This window comes from Sarcophilus harrisii, chromosome 1, assembly GCF_902635505.1.
Source record: "Sarcophilus harrisii chromosome 1, mSarHar1.11, whole genome shotgun sequence".
Classification (NCBI taxonomy): Eukaryota; Metazoa; Chordata; class Mammalia; order Dasyuromorphia; family Dasyuridae; genus Sarcophilus; species Sarcophilus harrisii.
The window spans coordinates 49,640,491-49,660,771 of record NC_045426.1 but is presented as its reverse complement, the minus strand read 5'-3'; the positions used below and the strand labels follow the sequence as shown (position 1 = coordinate 49,660,771).

The 20,281-nt window shown below is 49.1% G+C and overlaps 2 protein-coding genes across 15 annotated transcripts in view; both read right to left on the bottom strand.

Moving 5' to 3' along the window:
- Window positions 1–4,078: 4,078 nt before the first annotated feature.
- Window positions 4,079–14,100, bottom strand: CPNE9 (copine family member 9). Of its 10 annotated transcripts, none has more exons than XM_031954648.1 (21): window positions 13,574–14,099; window positions 12,465–12,505; window positions 12,147–12,193; window positions 11,948–12,051; window positions 11,799–11,835; window positions 11,530–11,532; window positions 10,511–10,587; window positions 8,750–8,813; window positions 8,460–8,563; window positions 8,162–8,266; window positions 7,918–7,959; window positions 7,425–7,500; window positions 7,111–7,164; window positions 6,941–7,023; window positions 6,621–6,667; window positions 6,145–6,326; window positions 5,647–5,774; window positions 5,304–5,406; window positions 5,152–5,209; window positions 4,780–4,886; window positions 4,079–4,553 (listed from the first exon to the last, which is right to left on the bottom strand). In XM_031954648.1, exons 1-21 carry the CDS (start codon window positions 13,639–13,641, stop codon window positions 4,374–4,376), a joined length of 1,710 nt encoding a protein of 569 aa, XP_031810508.1. In that variant the 5' UTR covers window positions 13,642–14,099; the 3' UTR covers window positions 4,079–4,373. The 10 variants fall into 10 exon arrangements, with proteins under 10 accessions (XP_031810508.1, XP_031810525.1, XP_031810527.1 ...); XM_031954665.1 differs by having other exon boundaries at window positions 6,941–7,002; window positions 13,574–14,098; XM_031954667.1 differs by having other exon boundaries at window positions 4,813–4,886; window positions 13,574–14,096.
- A 635-nt stretch (window positions 14,101–14,735) lies between these two features.
- MTMR14 (myotubularin related protein 14) overlaps window positions 14,736–20,281 on the bottom strand; it is a 40,295-nt gene continuing 34,749 nt past the window's right edge. For 3 of the 5 annotated variants that reach the window (XM_031954606.1, XM_031954612.1, XM_031954620.1), the window contains exons 18-19: window positions 19,303–19,458; window positions 14,736–15,379 (exon numbers count right to left, since the gene is read on the bottom strand). In XM_031954606.1, the coding sequence (XP_031810466.1) occupies window positions 15,199–15,379; window positions 19,303–19,458 (337 nt within the window). In that variant the 3' untranslated portion in view covers window positions 14,736–15,198. The remainder of the gene's footprint in view (window positions 15,380–19,302; window positions 19,459–20,281) is intronic. The other 2 variants (XM_031954624.1, XM_031954634.1) reach the window with 1 other exon arrangement.

Here is a 20,281-nt window from a genome sequence, read left to right as displayed (position 1 = left end):
GCCTCGTCACATAACCATCTTGCAGAGTTGTTGGGAAGTCTTAAAATGCTTTGCAAACCCGAAAGAGTAATACAGATTAACTCGTTTATCCCATCTACTGCTTGCAAGGCTAACTCCCCATCCAAGTTCCACGCGAGCAGAGACTTGGGCTTCTAGGACTCGGCAGCACTTAGTACAGTTGCTGGCACTAGGAGGTGCTTAATCAAAGCTTGTTGACTGGCTGAGAGAGGAAGGAAGGAAGAAGGGGAGTGCATAAGAACAGGAGACCTGCATGTATACTTATTGTGTATCTAATTTATATTTTAATATATTTAACATCTACTGGTCATCCTGCCATCTGGGGGTGGGGGGAAAGAGGGGAAAAATTGGAACAAGAGGTTTGGCAATTGTTAACGCTGTAAAGTTACCCATGCATATATCCTGTAAATAAAAGGCTATTAAATAAAAAATAAAATAAAATAATGTGGGGAAAAAAAAAAAAAAAAAAGAACAGGAGACCTGGGCGTAGGATTTTGAATGAAATGGGAATGAGTGCAGAAAAATGGTGAAAAACTGGGATTGGAAAGATTTGGGGGAGATCATCCCTTAGCAACAGGGCAAAATGAACTGCACTAACTGGGATAGATCTCCTAAATAGATTGCCTTTGATTAAGGAAGGGCAAGTAGGGATGGGAGAAGTTGGATTTGGGGTGCAGGAGATGAGTGGTTCTTGGAGGAGGGAGACCCTAGAAAATTGGGACTTCAGTCCCAATTGGGACTGGGATTCTGAAGGAAAGGAGTTTAGATTCTGCTGTAGCCACTTACTAGCTGTATAACTCTGGTCAAGTCACTTACCCTTGGTCTGCTTCAGTTTCTTTCTTTGTAAAACAGGGTTAAAAACAGCGTCTACTTCACAGGGTTGTTGTATTAAATGAGATATATGTGTAAAGAGCTTTGCAAACCACAAAGTGCTATATGAATGCTAGTTATAATTATCCATCATCATTATTATCATTATGCCTCAGGAAGGTCCCTCACTGCTGGCTACACAACACAGGCTGTGAGGTCCAACAGTGGCCCAGGAACACCATTTGGTTTGGGGGGATGTTTGAAAAGGCTTTTCCAAGGGCAACCGCTGTTTTGATTGGAGGGAGGGAGATATCGAGTTATGAAGACAGATTACAGTAGCTGAAGTATGTGTTACCGTCTCAAGGACAACACTTCACTGCTTCAGAAAGAGATTCAAGATTGGAGGCAGTGGGAAGATTGCAGTCCCCTCTCAGAACTTAATAGAAAGTCTTTTTTTATACCTACCGCTGAAGAAGTTATTACCAGGAGATCAGACTCATGATAATAGATCTCTGAATTTTGCTCAGTGAACTTGCTTGTTTGAATTTACAACATTAAGAACAAAGAAAGTGGTTGTTGTTTTTTTTTTCTTAAATTTTTTTTTTTACTCAGAAAGCTGAACACTGGGTTTTGCCAAATGAATGGGGTTTCTTTAATTGTCTGCTGGACAGCTCCATCTGGGTGTGTGGTAGGCATAAGTCCACACTGAATTAGATTATTCAGCAAGTAGAGCACTTGAGACTGATGTCAGGAAGATCCGAGGTGAAGCATGGCCTGAGATATTCACTAGTTGCCTGCCTCAGTTTCCATATTTATAAAATAGGGATAAGAAGAGCATCAACTACTTACCTCTCAGAGATGTTGAAATGAGATGTGTGTAAAGTATTTTGCAGACCCTAAAGTCCTATTTAAATGAGAACTATTATTATTATTATTATTACTGGCAATAGATATTAAGCACTTACTGTATGCCAAATACTGTGCTAAGCCTTTGAGATACAAAAAAGAGGCAAAAACAAGACAAAACTTCTGTCCTTGAGGACTTTATAGTCTAAGGGACATGGGGCCGATGAGAGAGACAATCTGTAAGTAACCATGTACTTAACAAGATGTATACAGAATATGTGATAGATAATCTGAAGGAAGAGAGCACGGACTGATGAGGAGCTGTGAATCTCCTGTAGAAGGTGGGATTTCAGCTGTCTCAAAAGAAGCCATGGAAAATTAGAGGCAGAGGTAGGAGGGAGAGGCTTCCAGGCATGTGGAGACCAGGCAATCCCAAGGCCCAGAGGTGGGAGGCCCTGGTACCTGGATCATCAGTGGAGGGGAGTCAGATATAAGACAACTAGAAAGGTAGGAAGGGCTTTGAAGACCTAACAGAGGACTTGATATTTGATTCTGGAGGGAAGAAGTATAATAGAAGTTGCTGAATTTTGCTGAATAGGTTAGTGATTTGGGCAGACCTGCTAGGTGGCTTATGGATAAAATTATAGACTGGGATTCTGAAGGAAAGGAGTTTAGATTCTGCTGTAGCCACTTACTAGCTGTATAACTCTGGTCAAGTCATTTACCCTTGGTCTGCTTCAGTTTCCTTCTTTGTAAAACAGGGTTAAAAATAGCATGTACTTCACAGGGTTTGTTGTATTAAATGAGATATATGTATAAAGAGCTTTGCAAACCATAAAGTGCTATATGAATGCTAGTTATAATTATCATCATCATTATTGTTATCATTATGCTTCAGGAAGGTCTCTCACTATGTTCAGAACTGAACTGAATATTCCCTTTTGACCCTTTCCCTTCTCTACACTTAATTATTTCTATCCCAGCTTCTCCATTTCATTGTCCCCTACACCCTATATCCAGTCAACTGCCCACACTGTCAGTTTTTACCTCCACAGTGTCCATCCCCTTTTAACCCTTCTTTTGATTCTTTGAATCATCACTTTAGTTCAAGCCTTTCTCACCACCTGCATGGACTACTCTAATCACCTCTCCAATGGTCTTATTTCCAAGCTCTTTCTTCTTCTAGTCCATCCTCCATATTTCCTCCACAGTAGTTTTCCTAAAGTATAGTTCTGACCATGTCCCTTCCCTGCTTTTGTTCAACATTTAGAGCTTCACAACATGGCTTCCTCCTAACCTTCCAGACTTTGCATAACCTTTCACTTTATGCATTCGGCACCCAGAAATCTGCATTCCTTCTCTTGTCCCTGACTGATACAGGATCTCCTTCATGTCCTGGAATGGCTTTCTTCCTGTTCTTTTTCTCCTCATGCCTTTATGTTTATATCGGTCTGCGTGCATGTCCCCAGAAGAATGGGAGCTTCTTGAGGGCAGGGACTATTCATTTTGGCTGTATATCTCCTTATAGAACAGGCTTTGCTTGTTACTGAGTAGGAAAAGAAGTTGGGGGGCTGGAGGGGGTCCCCTAGGTCTTGTGGTTGGAGCTATTGCCTCTAGTTTTGCTGTGCTTTGGAACCTGGCCCCTGGGGTCAGCCCGTAGGCTATATGTTTATTCCTCCCTCTTAGGTTATCTTTATTTTCCCATCTCAACTGCCCAGAAAGTTCATTTGAACTTAATGAAATGTGTGTATTTTGTGTGTAATGGGAGAGGAGGCAGGAATCAGTACATATCAGAAGTGACCTGTGCTATTAAATGGCCCCATTTACTCAACTTGCTCTTTCTGATTGCTGGTTCTGTTTGGGTTGTGGTTAGGAACATCCCCAGCCCCCTCTTCCATTCCCATTTCTAATCTTGTTATTCCTCCCTGTCCTGTCCCCAACCCCCACATTGAATACATCGAGGACAGACCAATTCATTTCTTAGAACCTAAAAGTGGGTTCCTACTTTTGGGTGGCTAAGCCTTATAAGGCAAGAGGAATGGGACGGAGAAGATGGTGGGGCAGAAGTGATCTCTGAGTTTTTCGGAGCTAATGGGGGCCAGACTAGGGCACCAATTTGCAGCTTGGTGGGAGAGGAAACATCCTACTTCACATGTCGGATAGAGAGAAATAACTGACAGTTCTTCTCCCCTCGGGAATCTGGGGTTTTTATGATTTTTCAAAATGAGGTCTGTGGTTTTTTATTTGAATCCTTATCCTTCCTTAGCTCCCACTTCCCAAAGAAATTTGGCCTCTCCTTCCCAGCTTGCCCTCTGATAATTCAGGCAATATCTACTGCTGCAACGCTCACGTGCTCAGTCTTCCCTGGACCCTTCCCCTGCCCACTAAGCTCATGAGACCGGTGTGAGGGTAAAGCTCAGCTTTATTATTGGCATGAGGACTTGGTGGAAGCCGGACTGATGGAGGAGTCCAGTGGAGGGCACCGGACCCTCCCTGCTTGTTACAAGTTGGGGGTGAGGGAGGGGATGGCATGCCTTTCTTGGTCAGCCCACCGAAGGCAGGCTTCTCTGAGGACAACTTGGTATGGGGCTGCCCCTTTCACTTTCAGCTCTGGGATCTGGAGCCGGGCCCAGCCCAGCTCAAACCAGCCTTCTTGGCGACTACACGGCGGGGAGCAATAGGGCGGCCAGGCCAGCCCCTCAGGGCTGCAAGGAGGGGGGGCTGGGGCTAGCACTGGGGGCAGGCCGGGGTTGGATATCATGGGTGCGCATGTATGACAGCAGCTGTTCCGGGATCTCCGCCAGCACATCTTTGGCCAGTCTCGCCATGCTCAGCACCTGGTTCCCAGAGCGGTCAATGTAGTCTCGGAACGGGACAAACTAAGATAGAAGGCAGGAATGGCAGTGAGGAAAGGAGGTGGGTATGGAAGACAGAGGATGGGAGACAGTGGGGTGAAATCAGAAGGTGGAGAGCCCAGGGGAAGAGCAGGCTTGGCCATGGACACTGAATAGGAAAGGGAGGAGAGGGATGGAGTAGGGGGAAGGGACCACACAGGCTTGGGGAGGTGGGCTTGGCTCTCCAGATGCCCTTTCTCTCTGCACTGACCCATGCACTCGCCATGCTGCCACCTGGAGCTACCTGCACAATGTCCCTTTCTGCATAGCGCCCACGAGAGGACACCCGGACATCATCTCCATCCAGTTCTTCCATTGCTAGGCAAAAAATAGCCCTCTTCTCATTGAGTCCTGGGTTAGCTCCTCCCAGCCATCCCCAGTCTTAGGGTCTCAGAGCAGAGGCCCAAACCCCTCATGAGCAAAAAAAGCAGCCCCAACCTTTACTCCTTTTCATGTTTAGAACCCCCAGATGGCCCCAAAGAATAGCTCTGGATTTCCTTCAGACCAACAGCTCGGAGAACACCCAGCCTTGATGCTCTCACTCCCTCCTCCCAGTCTTGATCGCCGCCTCCTCCATACTCACCTTCAAACATGGCTGGCCCCACTCCCACAATGATGATAGACATGGGCAATGAGGAGGCCTACAGGGAGTTGAGTGGGGGGGGGGAGGCCATTAGAAGGAGGAACAAACTTAAGGGAGACCGCACCTCTCTCCCAACCATTTCCCCAACTCACACTGACAATGGCCTCCTTGGTCTGAGTCATATCTGAGATCACCCCATCTGTGATAATGAGCAACACATAGTACTGGGAGCCGTCGGAGACCTTGGCTGCAGCCCTAAGGAAGAGCAGAGGCAGAGCTACCATCAGAGTATTAGTCCCAGAGAAGGTCTTCGAAATCCCCAGTTATCTCCACAAGCTTCCTCCCACCCCCTACTCCCCAAGAGTGCCGCGGGTGCCACAGATGATGCTCTCCCCGCCCCCTGCCAGGATCCCTTCAGGAGTCGGCATTGCCCAGCTGCTGCTTTGCCCACCCACTGCTGCTTCCTCCCTCTTCCTTCCTGCCCCCCTTTCGTACCGGGCCACCTGGTTGATAACGGGGGCAAAGTAGGTGGGGCCGTAGAGCTGGACAGTGCGAAGGCTTTGGAAATAACTCTCCAGGACACCCTCAATGCCTGCACAGTTTGGGTCCTCAGAGTTGTTGTTCTGCCAGTGGAAATGACAGGGGAGGCTTAGTACAAGAGGGTCACTCTGGCTGATCCAGGAGAGGTAGAATTGGGGGACAGGGGAGCAGATAAAGGATCTTGCCTCTGGGGTCCAGAATGCCTGTGGCGGCACCTGACCAGACCTTGGGGGAAGGACAAGGAACGGCACATCACTGACAGATCACTTAGCCTCTCAGTCTTGAGTTTCCTCATTAGTAAAATGAGGGGATCACACTCAGTGGCCGTCAGTGTCCCTTCCAACTCTAAACTACGATCCTATGGGAAAGGAGGCAGCATGCAATCCTAGTCGTCACCTGGGGGAAGAGGCCACGGGGCCAGAGGGCCCTTGCTCAGGCCCTCCTAGCCCATACCAGAGGGAACTGGTGGGAGATGCGTCCCTCGGGGGGCACCTTGGCTCCAAAACCATAAGCAGGAAAGAGCTTGTCACTGTCGTAGTCCTGGATGATTTCTCCTACAGCCTTGAGTGCCATGGCATAAGCACTGAGCTGGTAGGGGCTCATGTAGTGTAGAGATGTGGGCTGCAGTGGGTTCCCTGTCAGGACACAGCATCCTCAGCCCTGCATTCAGACTGGCCCCCTATGAAGTCCCTCCCCTTGGGCCTCTGGGATGCTGGTGGCGGGGAGTGAGATGGAAGGGACGGAAAGGATCTTGCTAAGCCCTCTCACTGGGCCTCCGGGGTGGGGAGATGGAAGGGGTGGAAAGGCTCTTTAAGATCCTTTTTTTAAAAGACCATACTGGGGTCAGTAGATTGGGTTCTTCTAAAAGGTTGGTGGAGGATGAGCACTAGTGGTCCCTCCAAAATTCCCCTTTTCATCCCAGTACTCACCATTGGAGGCTGTGAAATCAATGGCCACAGTGAAGTTCAGCTGTGTCCTGTTGGAAGGGTAGGGGGAAGAGGAAGCTGTGTTTCTTCTCATGAGCCTGGATTGGCTTCCCTTTTCAGACTCCTCCCCTCCCTCCAACACACTCTACCCATGCTACTTAGCCAAGCTAGTGCCGTTTGGGGGGGGACTTGGTTTGGCCTGGATTCCAAGCGAGCCTAGGCACTGGAAGAGCATGGTTGGATCCATCCTTATGGGAAAAAGCCCCAAGACCTTTTCCTCCTGAGTGCAGAATCATGCAGCTACCCCATAAGCAGTGACTCACCCGCCCTTGATATAATCAACAAAAGTGAATTCAGAATCCACAGTGAAGGAGAGAAGTGTCACCTGGGAAAAAGACAGACAGACCTAGAGAACAGTATGAAGGAGGAGAAGGGGGCATTAGAGGAAGAAGAAATGGGATGAGCCTGGGACAGGGCTCCCGTTAGCACTCACCGTCCCGGAATTAACGTATTTCTTTTTCTTACATTTCTTCCTGGGGTTGAGGACCTACAATGAGGATAAGGGAATAGAAATTGGATTTGAACGTGCACATGCACAAATCAGAATGGAGGCAGCAATGGTTGGCTCTGGGGAATGAGTAATAGTTGTAGGAATAGTCATGGGCCAGGGAAGCCTATGAGACAAGCAGAGGTAGGCATGAGAGACAAGGATGGAGGACAAGATAAAGTTAATGTGTTGGAGGAAGGTCGCAGAACACAACTCTAATCATATTCTGGGTTGTCCCCTGCTTAAGGGGAACATCTCACCTCATACACCGTGAACTGACTTTGGGCCTTGGTTAGCTCCCTGTAACTGGTGGTGAACTCTCCAATGAAGTCATGACTGCAATAAGAGAGGAACTAAGATTAGGTGGGAAAGGCAGTCTGCCAGAGCTCAAAACAGACTTCAGGCCCTCCGGTGACTTCCCTATGCTCTGGGTTTCAAAAACAAGTTTCCCAGGAGAAAAGGACCTCAATTAATGGAAAGACAAATGAAAAGGTAGCATAACATGGAAGGAAATATGCGGGCTGAGGAGTTAGGAAATGGAGTGATCAGGTGACCTTTCTGGGTCTCGGTTTTCTAAGCTGTTAAAGGGGAATGATGATAATCTCACTGGGCTGTGGTGAAGATCAAATGAGGTAATAATAGAAGTGAAATTTTCATAAACTATATAAGTTTGAAGCATTGCTTTTATATGTTAAAAAAAAAAAAAGCAGAGGGAATGGCTTTTTGGGAAAAAGGAACATGGGGTAGCTTCACCTTCCATCCCGGTCCCAGTCATATACATCTATTTTCACAGTCCTAGAACACAGATGAATCGATGTGACTCAGGAGGTTTCTCTTGGGCAGAATCCCCTCTTTTTCACCATTTGAGGCCCAGTGCCCACTTCACTTAGAGAGGACTTGGTACTAGATTGAAGTAGCCCCGTCAGCTGCCCCCTCTCCATCCTGATCTTTCCTTTCCCTCCCTCCCTCCTGGATCAGCCACGAGCAGTGTCCAGACCTGTCATAGTCTCCATTGCATAACGCCCGCACAGGGATGGTGAAGGGTTGCCACACAGGATTCAGTGTGTTCTTCACTACCTCAGTCTTGTGGCAAATGGTAAATCTGTTTGGGAAATGATATGCCAAAAATGGAGCTGGATGCAAGGGAGACGGAGTGTCTGGGAAGTGGGGAGTGATACAGGCTGGGGCCCAGATGAGGAGTGAACAACGGGCCCCGAGTCTCTTTGCACTAAAGTGAAAGGGGGATTTGGAGTTTCCGTCTCTGACTCTGTCCTTGGCGACGATGGGCAACTCACGTGCCATCTTCATTGCTCCGATAGAAGACAAGGAAAGGATCAGACTTTCCGAAGAAATCCTTCTTGTCCAGCTTGTTGGCACAGAGCTGCATCGTGGCAATGTCCTGGGAATGGGAGACAGAGCTGGGGAAGGGGAGCACAATTTGCCCCCAGACACTTGCTACTTTGCATCCTTTAAAGGGATGGGAGGGAAGTTGGGATAACAGGGATCTAGGAAGGGCCACATGGCCTGAAGTATTTCCCCGGAGGGAAGACATACAAGAAGGGAAACAGAGGTATGAACTACTGACCCGGCAATTACTGAGTTCCTCTGCAGTCAGCAGAATAGTTCCACACTTCTTCCCAGGGATGCCCCTAGAGGCAGAAATGAGGCATTGGATCAGAGTAGGAAGCTGAGGGAAATGTGTGAGGACTAGAAGGATAGAAGGGAGATGAGAAAACGGGCCACCCCCTTTGAATCAATTCCTATCCCTCCTCAGGAACTCCTTTCTACATCTCTGAGCTGAAAGGGACCACATCCTCACCCCAATTCTTTCGACCATATGTCAAACAATTCTTAGTCAACATTGCTTAAATAATGCCAATAATGAGGAACTCGCTACCTTGCAAGGCTCCCCTTCTATTGAAAAACTCCATTTGTTAAGAAATTTTCATAGACTGAGCCAAAATCAGTTTCCCTATAATTTCTGTTCACTGGTAGTTCTGTTCTCTAGGTCAAGCCAGAATAAGAATAAGCTTTTCTTTGTATGACAGCCCTTAAAATGATCGGGTCATGTCATAGTTCCTTTAAGTCTTCCTTAATGACTCTTGAGTCATAGAATCTAAATCTATTGCTGAAGGGAACCTTGTAGGTCATCTAGTCTAAGGCTTCTTAAACTTTTTCGATCCCTTTTTGCCTGAGAAATTTTTACTCAGTCCCACTTATATGGGTATATAAAATAGGTATACAGATCAAATATTTGTTGATAATAAATCATAATTTTGCAATCCCCACATTGTTACATGATCCCATATGGGGTCCCAACCTACAGTTTTAAGCAGTTTTGTTCTAGTCCAAATCTCACATTTTATCACAGAAGATATAGTCTAAAGTGACTTGTGTAAGGCCATTCAAGTAATAAGTGGTAACAGTCTAAGTGCAGGGGTCCTCAAACTTTTTAAAATAGGGGGCCAGTTCACTGTCCCTCAGACTGTTGGAGGGCCAGACTATAGTAAACACAAAAACTTTGTTTTGTGGGCCTTTAAATAAAGAAACTTCATAGCCCTGGGTGAGGGAGACAAACATCCACAGCTGCTGCATCTGTTCCGCGGGCCATAGTTTGAGGACCCCTGGTAAAGGCTTAGGGATAATGATCTGTCAAGAGATGAGATAGGATCACTTTGGGCACTAGGAGGGCTGGGGCAGTTCAAGGAAGGGAAAGCTCGAGGGCTGCCAAAATGTGAACAGGCTTCATGGAATAGATAGGGTTTGAGTTGGTCTTTAAGGAATGGATAGAATTTATGAAAAAGGCTAGAGATTATTCCAGGCTGGAGATGATGGTATGGACAAAGCTGTAAATGTGTAAAATTGTCATTTTTCTGGTCTCTTTACAGCCTTCCCTCACAAAAATTCTGCTCCAGCCTCTGTTCTATTTGGACCCAGAATCAATGACAGACTGGGGGTGAAGCAGGAGGGAGTTGCTTAGATTTTCTTTGATAAAATCTGTGAGGAAGAAACCAGTCCAGATTCCTTCATCCTCACTGGTCTACTCTTTTTTTTTTTTTTTTTTTTTAAATTCAATAGCCTTTTATTTACAGGTTATATGTATGGGTAATTTTACAGCATTGACAATTGCCAAACCTCTTGTTCCAATTTTTCCCCTCTTTCCCCCCACCCCCTCCCCCAGATGGCAGGATGACCAGTAGATGTTAAATATATTAAAATATAAATTAGATACACAATAAGTATATATGACCTCACTGGTCTACTCTCAATAACCACAGAAGAGCCGGGCTGAGGGCTCCTAACGCATGAAGATTTTACCCTCCCTACTCTGTGGGGCTGGGCTTACGTGAGTGGTCGTTCCACACGGCTGCCTTGCCCTCCGATCACTTCTCCCAGTGCTAGGAATGCCTGTCCCAAGAAATCCTGTAGAAGGGACATAATAGTCAAGGGCAACGTGAAGTGTGTTTGTGTTCCTCAGGGCTTGAAAGGGCAGAAAGAGTAAAAAGTGAAAAGGACCGAGGATCCCTTTGGAAGAGGAAGTTCTGCTTCCTGAAGGAAACAGCAGGGATTGGCAGAAGTTGAGTGATCTGATTGATGATGTCTAACCGCTAGTTTTTGCAGGTTGGGTCACTCCCAACAGTTGTGAGCTTTTAGAGAATCCTAAAATCCTCAAGTTAGATCTGGATTGGACCTTGGAAATAATCAATTTCAGTATTTTCCAGAATGTTTTGGAAAATCTTGTTTGCAATTTGAGTTAAGGTTCTGTGAGAGAAATGTAGTGATAGCCATGCTTTCTCTCTACCAGCTAGTTCTTTGTAACTTTATAAACTAATATCGCTTCTTGGAGCATGTACAAATGACTTGCCTCATTAACAAAGCTAGGATGGATCAGCTTCAGTACTTAAACTTGGGAAACATCAGACTGCTTTGAACATCAAAATATTGCCCATGATAGATAGTGCACACAGCAGTTGATCAGTATGGAAATCGGCTTAATTGCTGGTGTTCTGTTCCCATATCTCTGGGACATCTCAGTACCATACTTCAAGGAGCAGCATTTGGGGATTCCAATAATATAGTTGGGGTCCACATGTATAATCAGTTTGGGCAGTTCTGATGGAGTTGCCCCAAACCCACATTTTACAGATATGGAAAAGGCCAAAAGGGCACCTTGCTCAAGGACTAGATCTCTTTCAGGGTATGTGGGCAAGGAACAACAGAGCTCCAGGAATACCAAGACCAGTTTTTGCTCTGGAGACCTTGGCCAAGAGCAAGAGATAGGAGCAGCGGGCTGCAAGGAGGGGAATCTTCAGACAAAATCTGTCTCCCGTTCCCTCTCCGACCCACGATTCCGCTAATTCTCACCTTCTGCGGGGTCCCAGCAGCAGCAGAGGAAAAAGGAAACACAGGAAGTGAACAAGGCTAGCAGAGCCACCCAGTGTCTAGGTTGTGCCAGCCATGCCCTATGCAGTCCGAGGGGGAGGAGAACCAGAAATGGGCTTGGATACAGTCTCACGGTGGTCCTCCAGCTTGACTGGGTCAGAGATGGGGAGGGGTCTGAGGAGGATGGAAGAGAGAAAGGAGAGGAGCAGAGGTGGGGAGGAGAGCTGAGAGGGGCATCTCCGACATCTTACCGGTTTGGAGATGTTGGTTTTGGAGTCCACATTGTACCTGCGGAGAAAACCAGAGGGAACTGGGCTGAGCTGGCAGGACTGAGGAGGGAGATGGTTGGGAACAGTGAGGATGGGTGGACAGAGGGCCTTCGCTTCCTCGGGGTACTCACACATCGAAGCGTAGGTTCTGTTTTTCCTCAAAAAAGTAATCCAGCACAAATTTGCGAAGGAAGTCGGGGTTCAGTGTGTTGTCGATTACCTCAGTCCTTCCAAACTAGGGGTGCGTGTGTGGGGAGGAACCTAGGGTTAAGCCTCCATCTGCCAGTTGTATCGGGCCCCCTTTCTCATGCCCGCACACCCCACACTTACCTCCCGCCACTCCTGGCTGGCTCTGGTTTGAGTGAACAGCACCACCACTGCGGAGACAGGCTGTTAACTCTACCCGTTTCTCTGGCTCCCTGGCATCCTCGTACCACCCTCATCCCCCCGGGGGTAAAGTGCCGTTAGGATAAGGGCCCCTTCACATTTGGTCCTCATCCCCTTTCGATAACCCTCCCATTACCCCATTTCCCTCCACTTGACCCTGCCTTTCCCCAATTGGGCTCTTCCTCCCTCGCCCCCCAAGCCCCATTCTGGTTCCGCCTCCTCCTGCCCCTTTGCCCCCAATCTCAGCCAGCTGCTGCCTACTGGGGTCGGACTTGGAAAAGGTGTCGAGATCCAGCAGATTCCTAAGAAAGCGGTACATAGACATGCCGACAGACAGACAAAAGAACAGACCAACAGGAGAGAGACAGAGACAGAGAATTGCGGGTCAGCCGCTCCCCTTCCCTCCCCCCAGCTCCCCTGGGCGTGGTGATAGTGGTGGGATGGAGAGGCTTAGGGCGAGCCGAGGGTCCCGGGGAAGGGCGGTGCTCCGAGAACGCGATCCCAGACTTCGGTTTCCCGTCCCTTCCCTGCCCTTTCCTCAGGACCCTGGACAGCGCTCCCGAGCCTCGGAGCCCCCTCTTACCCACACCCCTGTTGTCCGGGAGCTTGCTTTGGGGATGTAGAAAGACGGGTCTGTGCCGCAGCAATCAGAGGCGGGGTCTACAACTTTCTCTTCCCCGGTCCTCAGTTGGTTTCTTCCACTACCCCCATTCCGTGCCCACGCCCCAAATACACAGCTCGGGCCTCCCACTTGAGTTTCCGCTCACAGGCTCCGCACTCATCTCAGCCCCCTTTCCTGAGACTGCCCAGGGGCTGGGGCTGGAGCCCGAAGCCGAGATCGGGGGAGGCAGAACGGCCACGCCAGAGGCGCTGGGAACTCGGCCCGCTGCTTCACGGTCCCCGCTGCTTCTCCCTCTCCCCGCCACTTGCCCCATCCCCCCTTTCTACAGCTGGGCTCTCTCTCCAGCCTCCCCCTCGCCCCCGTTTGCTTCCCGCTCAGCCCCTCTCTTTGTGCTCCTTGCCCTGCCTCTATCTACTCTTGCCTAGCCCTACCTGTTTGTTGCCCCAGTCTTCGCCTGACGATCTGTTCCTTCCCCCCATCTTCGCTCTTCGCCCCTCTCCCGTTCCCCCTCGGGCTCGCCCGCTCCCTGCTCCCTTGCTGCCCACAAGCCCCGTACTCTTGCCCGCCCGGCCCCTTCTCGGGCTCAGCCCCTACCCTGGTCTCGAGCTTCTCCATCCTCTCCCCCGACCGGCTGCGGTTTCCCTCCCAGTTGCGGCTGTGAAAGGGCAGTTCTCGGCGGCCCCTCCCCATGGAACCGCACAGCCCCCTGCCCGCCCGCCCCCGACGGGCGTTAGGGCCCCCGGCTCACCGGCAAGACACGGTGATCTCGATCTTGGTGGCCGGGACGCTGCGGTCCGAGGCTCCGGTAAGCGACATGGCTCGGAGCCGGAGGAAGGAGGGGCCGGCCGCTGCGGGGGGCTCCGAGCGACCCCCGCCGAGGGCCAGTCCCGGGGGGCTAGAAGGGCCCGAGGGCCAGGGCCATGTGCAGGGGGAGCGCGGAGGCGGCCGCTCGCTCCGAGCAGCCCCGGCGTGCGCTCCCGCCCGCCCGCGCTGCCGCTGCCGCTGCGCCCGCTCCCGCGCCCAGACTGAGCCTGGGGAAGCCACTGCGGTCTCCAGATGGCGGTACAGGCCCCGCCCGGCCCCGCGCCAGGCGGCCCGGAGACCTGCCGAAACACAGCCCCCCGGCGGGGACGCGCGCAGCGGCGCCGGGGGCACCCTCTCCCGCAGGGAGCGCGGGCCACAACTTCCAGCAGTTTTCTAGCACGGGCCTCGCCCCAGCCCCGGCGGAGGTCGGCGGCCTCCCTGACTCCGCTACCTCGGACTTGGGGGGGGGGGAGAAGAGCGAATATTAAATTGCCTCCCGAAGCCGAGCAACCTCCTTCTCCCCCTTCTTCCCTCTTTCCCCCCCCCCCCCCCCCCCCCCCCCCCCAGTCCTCTGGTGCTAGATGTGCAGCCGCTCACCGGGCAGCAAGTGGGGGTTTTCCTTCGTGATCTGGGCAGTTCTGGGGGGACTCCCGACTGTCAGAGCGAGAGGGGCTTTAGAAAGTTCCTCCCAACTTCCTCCAGGGGGAGCTCTCCCTCCGGCCCCGAGGGCTTGCCCCAACCCTTGTAATTGGCTGCCGGTGGTTCCCGAGCCCCAGGCCCCGGCCCGGCCTCCTTCCTAGGCAGGCACCTCGCCCGACCCTCCCCTTTTGGGAGGACTGATTTTCATCTTGGTCCTGGAGTCCAGCCCTGTCCCCCCTCCCCCCCCAGGCTCCCTAGGCCACTTAGGGCCAAGGAGAAGCCAAGGAAATTGGAAGGAATCTCCTCATTGGAGGTAAGGGGACCCAGAGGTGGTTAGTCAAACTGGAGACTGAGGCAGCGGCTGCTGGAAGGAGTGGGTGCAAAGAACTCCAAGCCAGCTCCTGGCTAAACTAGAGTGCAAGTAGGATGAAGGACAAAACCGGGCAGGAAGGGGAGGGGAAACCCTGTGAGAGTGAGTCCAACATTTTTATTATTTGTGTCACAATCGTTTTCTCCTCAGTGCAGGTGACTTCCACCTCCCCCACCCCCCCAGCAATAAAAACCAAGGGATTCCTCCCAGAAATGCTGCCTCTCCCTCGGTTCCCAGAGCACTGCTGCTTCCAACTGTGAAAGGACCAGCCAGCCAGGGGCTGGCCAGAACTTGAAGGGGTGTGTGGGAAGAGGAGGAAGGCTTTGTAGACCAGGCCAAAGACCAAAAACGGGGATGGAGGGCGGTGGGCATCAGAAGTTTAGTTTTGCAGAGACGGCTCACAGCTGGGGCACATTCCCTTGGGCTGCCAAGTGGTAGCAAGAGGCTCCTTGAGGATCTGGGGGGAAACCCTCTGCTTCAGGGCTCTCATGGCTTTTGATTCCTCCAGTGGCTCAACTGGGGAGGGGGCAGGACAGGTGATTGTCTGAGTCAGCAATGGTTCACAGAGTGCTGCTGGATACTCGAAGTCCCACACCACGTGCAAACTGCTCCAGGAGGCCCCCGATGGCCCCCGAGGGGCTGGGCGTCACTGACTTGAGTCCCACTGTGCTGCTGTAGGTAGCCAAGAAGGTGGAACGGACTTCTTCCAGCCTGGATTCCCGTTCAGTTGGTGCAGTAAACCTGGGCCAGAGCAAGGAGAATTGCAAAGGATACAATTATGCTGGGCTGTCACTCACAGGCCACACTTGGGGAAAAATGGTTCTTCCCAGTGTCCTCTGCCCAAACATTCATATTCATCTCTCTTCCACCCCCACTACCCTAATCTTTCAGCAGACATGGGACATGAGCTACTTTAGGTTGCTCCCACTGTATCTTGAGGGGAAAGGGAAAAAAAAAAAACTTGGCTACAAAAGTATCTCAAAGTCATCCCAGATCTGTACTAGAGACAAATGGACAATGCCGCAATCCTCTTCCAGCCTCCTTAAGCATGGATGACCCTGGGCCAGAATCACTTCTTACCTCATGGTGAACAAGCAATACCAACATTAGGCATCAGAAGACTGGGGCACAGGATGCAGAGCAATGGGAGAACTTTCTACCCCCAACATGGGTCCAGAGGCCCTGGGGTAACCCCTTTTGAGTTTGTTGGGCTGTCCCCTGTTCCCTGCACCAGAGCCTTCCCCAAAGGTGGGTTTCCCAGCAGGTCAAGGCTGCTGCTGTCAGCTCTCCTCTAGACACAGGGAATTTAAGGCTGAGCTATGAGCACCCTGTTTTCCAATTCAAGGTTCCAAGTCAGCTCTAGCTCAGATGGTGGGGATTATTTACCACTAGTTGTTAGTTTTGGGGATAAGGGAAGATGAGTCTCAGGAGCTCTGTTTAAGGTTCACACACTGCCCTATCATCCAGTGCTCTCCTTTCTAAGAGCTTGTTCACTTTGCCTCATGGCCGCCCTGTAAGGCAAGGACCAGACTGCCCCGTTTCTGTCCTTACATTTTGTTGCTGGGAAAAGAAACAGACCAGCCTCAGTTACTAAGGATTGGGATCGGCTCAGGCAGCAGCAATCTGGAGACTGCCTTTTCACAAGGCCACAGTTGCTGTGCGGCTGACCGATTAAGTGCTGGTCACAAGTCTGCTGGTACAGAGGTCAAGGAGAATGACAGTCAAGAGGGACAGGTGGCAGCTTCCCCCTCCAACAAGATCTGTTTCTGCCCCCTTTGTCTTTAGCCTCTTGTGACAGTCTTAAGTCAGGCCCCACACCCCCCCCTCCCCCCCTCAGAAGGAAGAGCAGGCAGTTCTTCTGTGGTCACATTCCCAATTTGAGAGGATAAAAGTCGCATCCAGAATTCAGACTTCTATCACAAGCAAGCTTTGCATGGAAATTTCATTTGACATCAGCTTGTGATATGCAAACTCCATCCTCAGGCACCATCTCACTGGGGACATGAAAATTTCATCACAATATCACCAAGCTTTTTCAAGTCCCTTCTAAGAAGAAATAAGGGAAGTAGGAACCACATACTATGCCCTGGCAAACAAACAATACAAGAGAAAAGACCAGCCACCACAGGCTGTGTCCTAGCTATATATAAATGGAACTCTCCAGCTAGGAAAATGCCCACTCTACAAGATGGCAGGCAGACCAATGCCAAGTTTCCCTTCAGGATCCCTGAAACATAAGGAAAAGATGTTTGAGATGAGAACTCAAGTGGGGAAGGAAGAGAAGAAAAAAACCTCTTCGGCTCAGTACTTATGGCTACAATTGAAGCAAAATGTCTTAAGATAATATATAAAAGGTACTTTTCCCCTTCAGCTGAAATTACTTGGGAATTAAAACTTCCTCATACAACTGCCTTTGTAATAATCAAAGTTGCACTTAGGGCACATCTGCTTCTTGTCTGGTAGCTACTTGGTACAGTGTTGGACAGGTAGAACACGGTTACTCCCAATTAGATAGCAATTTCACATAAAGTGCATACATGTACGATTTTTATCTTCCTGTACAACAAAGAGGGACGACTGTTCCTTGTTTGACAAGCTTAAGCGTTTTCTCCAAATACATAGCAGGTCTATGATGAAACTGGGGTAGGAGCCTCTTAACAGGGCAGGATAAAGAATACTAGGTAAGAGTCAGACAGTGTCCATCACAGAAGTCTCACAGGCACTGAACATCCTACTGAGATGTCTGGTCCCATTTAAAGCTCAAGGCCAACTAGTTCTCCAATCAGATAAGAGAGTCCAAGGGGAAAACAGGCCGTCTACTGACAGAAGGCAAACCTGGGAGGAAAGTCTAGCACTAAGCATTTTCCTCCATTTAGAGACTGGGATAAGGAAAAGATTTTAATAATTTTCTGAGGATCTTAGAAACAGCTCTATTCTGAGTAAACCAGGCAAACTTTTGAAAGGCTAAGTGGATTAATAATGACTTTTTTCTTAAAGAGATTCCAGAGCCCCAGATCTCATGGGCTATATAAGTATCTTCTGTTACTTCCAAAGATTTCCCCTATCCCTCCCCCCTTAAGACTACTGAATTGCAGGAATTCTGTTCCATGGCTGCAAGATTCTAGTACAGAAGAAAGGCTTCCAAAGGTTTAGGACTCACCTATTAAAGGTATGGATGTAATGCAATATAAAGGTATAGAAGTAATGCAAAGACGCTATTAGAAACCACAAAAGGATGAAAGTGACCAAGTGCTGACTTTTCTTCCAGGGCGATTCTATGTCTATGGCAAGCTGTAGAATAGTCCCAAATGGCCACTTCCTTTTGGTTTTCGAAAGAACCCGGTTCAAGCCTTTCTAAAGGACATCACTATGAGAGCTCCTAAGCTAGGGCAAGGAGCAAACTCTTAAGTGACCAGGATTTTCCCCACAGTCACATCTTTGACTCACAGTTCTTTCTCTGCTGACATTTCCATTCAGCAGAGCCTGAGCAATCCTGTTCCACACATCAAGGGAGCCGACTGTTTCTACCCCTTTATCTCTCAAGGGGAAGAAAAAAAGAAAAAACAAGAATATTTATGTTGTGGGTGAGAAGCGAGAAGGAAGAGACAATACTGGCTAAATGACAGCCATCAAGAGGCACTCTGATCCCGCCTTTCTTAGATTGATATATTGGGGAGGATATTTTTTCCAAATGTCATGGCCAAGTCTTCCTCATGGAGGAATCCAATTTGACAGAGTACAGTGGTTAAGCAATTGACCCTTCCTTTGAAGGGCAAAAGGATGTGGCTGGATAAGTGGCCAAAGAAGGCATTAGGAAGCACCTATAAAGGCTGGCTAAGAGATCACACTTCCCTTTTGAGCTTCCCTTAACAAGACAATCTCTAATAAGAGCCCTCCTTAGCACTGAGAGCATGAAGACACAGGTTTATAACAACTATACAGGCTTAAGAAAAACTCCAGGACAACAGCAACAACCTTTTAATATCAGAAGCATTTTCCCTACGAGTTGAAGGGCCAATGGTAAGAGCTGTAGGCTACATTTCCAATCAATGGGAAAGCATAACAGGAAGAAGTTATTTTTATTGCTGGTGGTCAGTCTTCTATTCTACCTACATTTCTCTTGAAATCTAGGAATTACAGTAAGTTATGAAACATCTGATCCTTTGAACTACATGCCCTATGTTCTAGATAACAGAATTAGTGTTTCTTGGACCGTCTTCTGCAAAGATGGTTTCAGAAGTAAAATTAATCTAATTGCAAGTCAGGAAAAATACATCTTGCCCGAGCTCCAAATTGGCTTCCTCTCATGTCTGGCCTAAGTCACATGCTTGCCTTCACTCTCCCACATTCTTTTCCTTCAAAAGATTCTATCATGCAAAGGCTTGAACAGAAATAGAACTCTCTATAGTTGTAGCCTACAGAAATTTCCCTTGGGGAACACCCCCACTGAGAAGGCTGCCGATAGGCTTCAGAAGCTGGGAGGGGGATTTAACATTACACCAAAACACTTTCCAGGCAGGTACCAAAGAGGACTCAGGAACAGAACACATTTAGCTAGGAGGCAGATTCAAGTGATCTGAATCAAAGGATAAATTGGCTTTTTCTATACTTAACACTGGCTCCGACAGAGGTAGGGCAGCACCCGGCCTAATCAATTCACTTACAGACAACTGTTAGGGAGCTCATCCGAGAAGCTGAAAGGGAGAGAGGAGTCTGTGGTCAGGACTGCCCGCTCCTGAATACTGCCACAGCCTGTTACCATCTGCCAGCTGCCATAGTCTGTAGAGATGGAGGATCCAGGCAAGGAGTGGTCCTCTGATCTGGGGCAGAGAAACAGAGAGGGGAGATGGTGCAATCAGTGCCAATCAGTCCCATGACTGGTTCTTCCAAGTCCCATCAGGGTAGCCAAAGTTAGAACAAGGGGAGAAGGTTAAATCGGTTCTGGGCATCAAGGCTCTGGAAAGGTCAGAGTGAGTCAATCTCCACTGAAGTGAAAAGAAGCCAGATGTGGCTGGTAGTGACCAAGAAAGCGGATCCTACAGGAAGAGCTTAAATAAAGGAAGGCCTCATGCAAGGGATGCCAACACATAGAAGTCTGGTGGAATACCACAGCAGGACAGTTTACCCACGAAACCAAAGACACCAAGCCCCAAATCAGTGACCACGGGGATACAAGAGGTGGCTGGTATTACAAGTAGTTGATGGAAAAAGATTTCACTGGAGAGGCGGAGAAACTCTTGGCTGATTTGACGCAGAATGACCATTAGAGACTCAGGCAGGATCAAGGAGAGAGATTAGGTAGACATCTGATTCAGAATGGTCCTTTGAGAAGGAAGTAAACAAATTTTTTTTTTCACCCGAGAAACAGTTTCACCATCCCGGGACCCAACATGTGAAGTTATATGGTATAAAGTATTGAGTGATCCAGAGACTTAAGGGTTATAGAAAATGCTACTGAGAAAAGGATGCTTGTCCCTGTGTATCCAAGAAAGCAAAGAACAAAGATAAAAACATGATTTGATCTTCTTCCCAAGGCTTGACTGCTTGCACAGGCAACTTACCAGCCCTTCCAAAAGCTAGTTCACACTTAGGAGCAATAACCCCAGCATCTGGGTTGGTCTATTTGCAAGGATATTCATAATA

What these genes read in the sequence shown, in the direction of transcription:
- CPNE9 (XM_031954648.1), bottom strand. Translation starts at nt 13,641, where the DNA reads ATGTCGCTTACCGGAGCCTCGGACCGCAGCGTCCCGGCCACCAAGATC. An exon ending in GTTGATTATATCAAGGGCGG is followed by an intron (nt 6,668 to 6,940) that starts GTGAGTCACTGC and finishes CCCTTCCAACAG; the next exon opens with GACACAGCTGAACTTCACTG. An exon ending in GGGGCCAGCCATGTTTGAAG is followed by an intron (nt 4,887 to 5,151) that starts GTGAGTATGGAG and finishes TTTTTTGCCTAG; the next exon opens with CAATGGAAGAACTGGATGGA.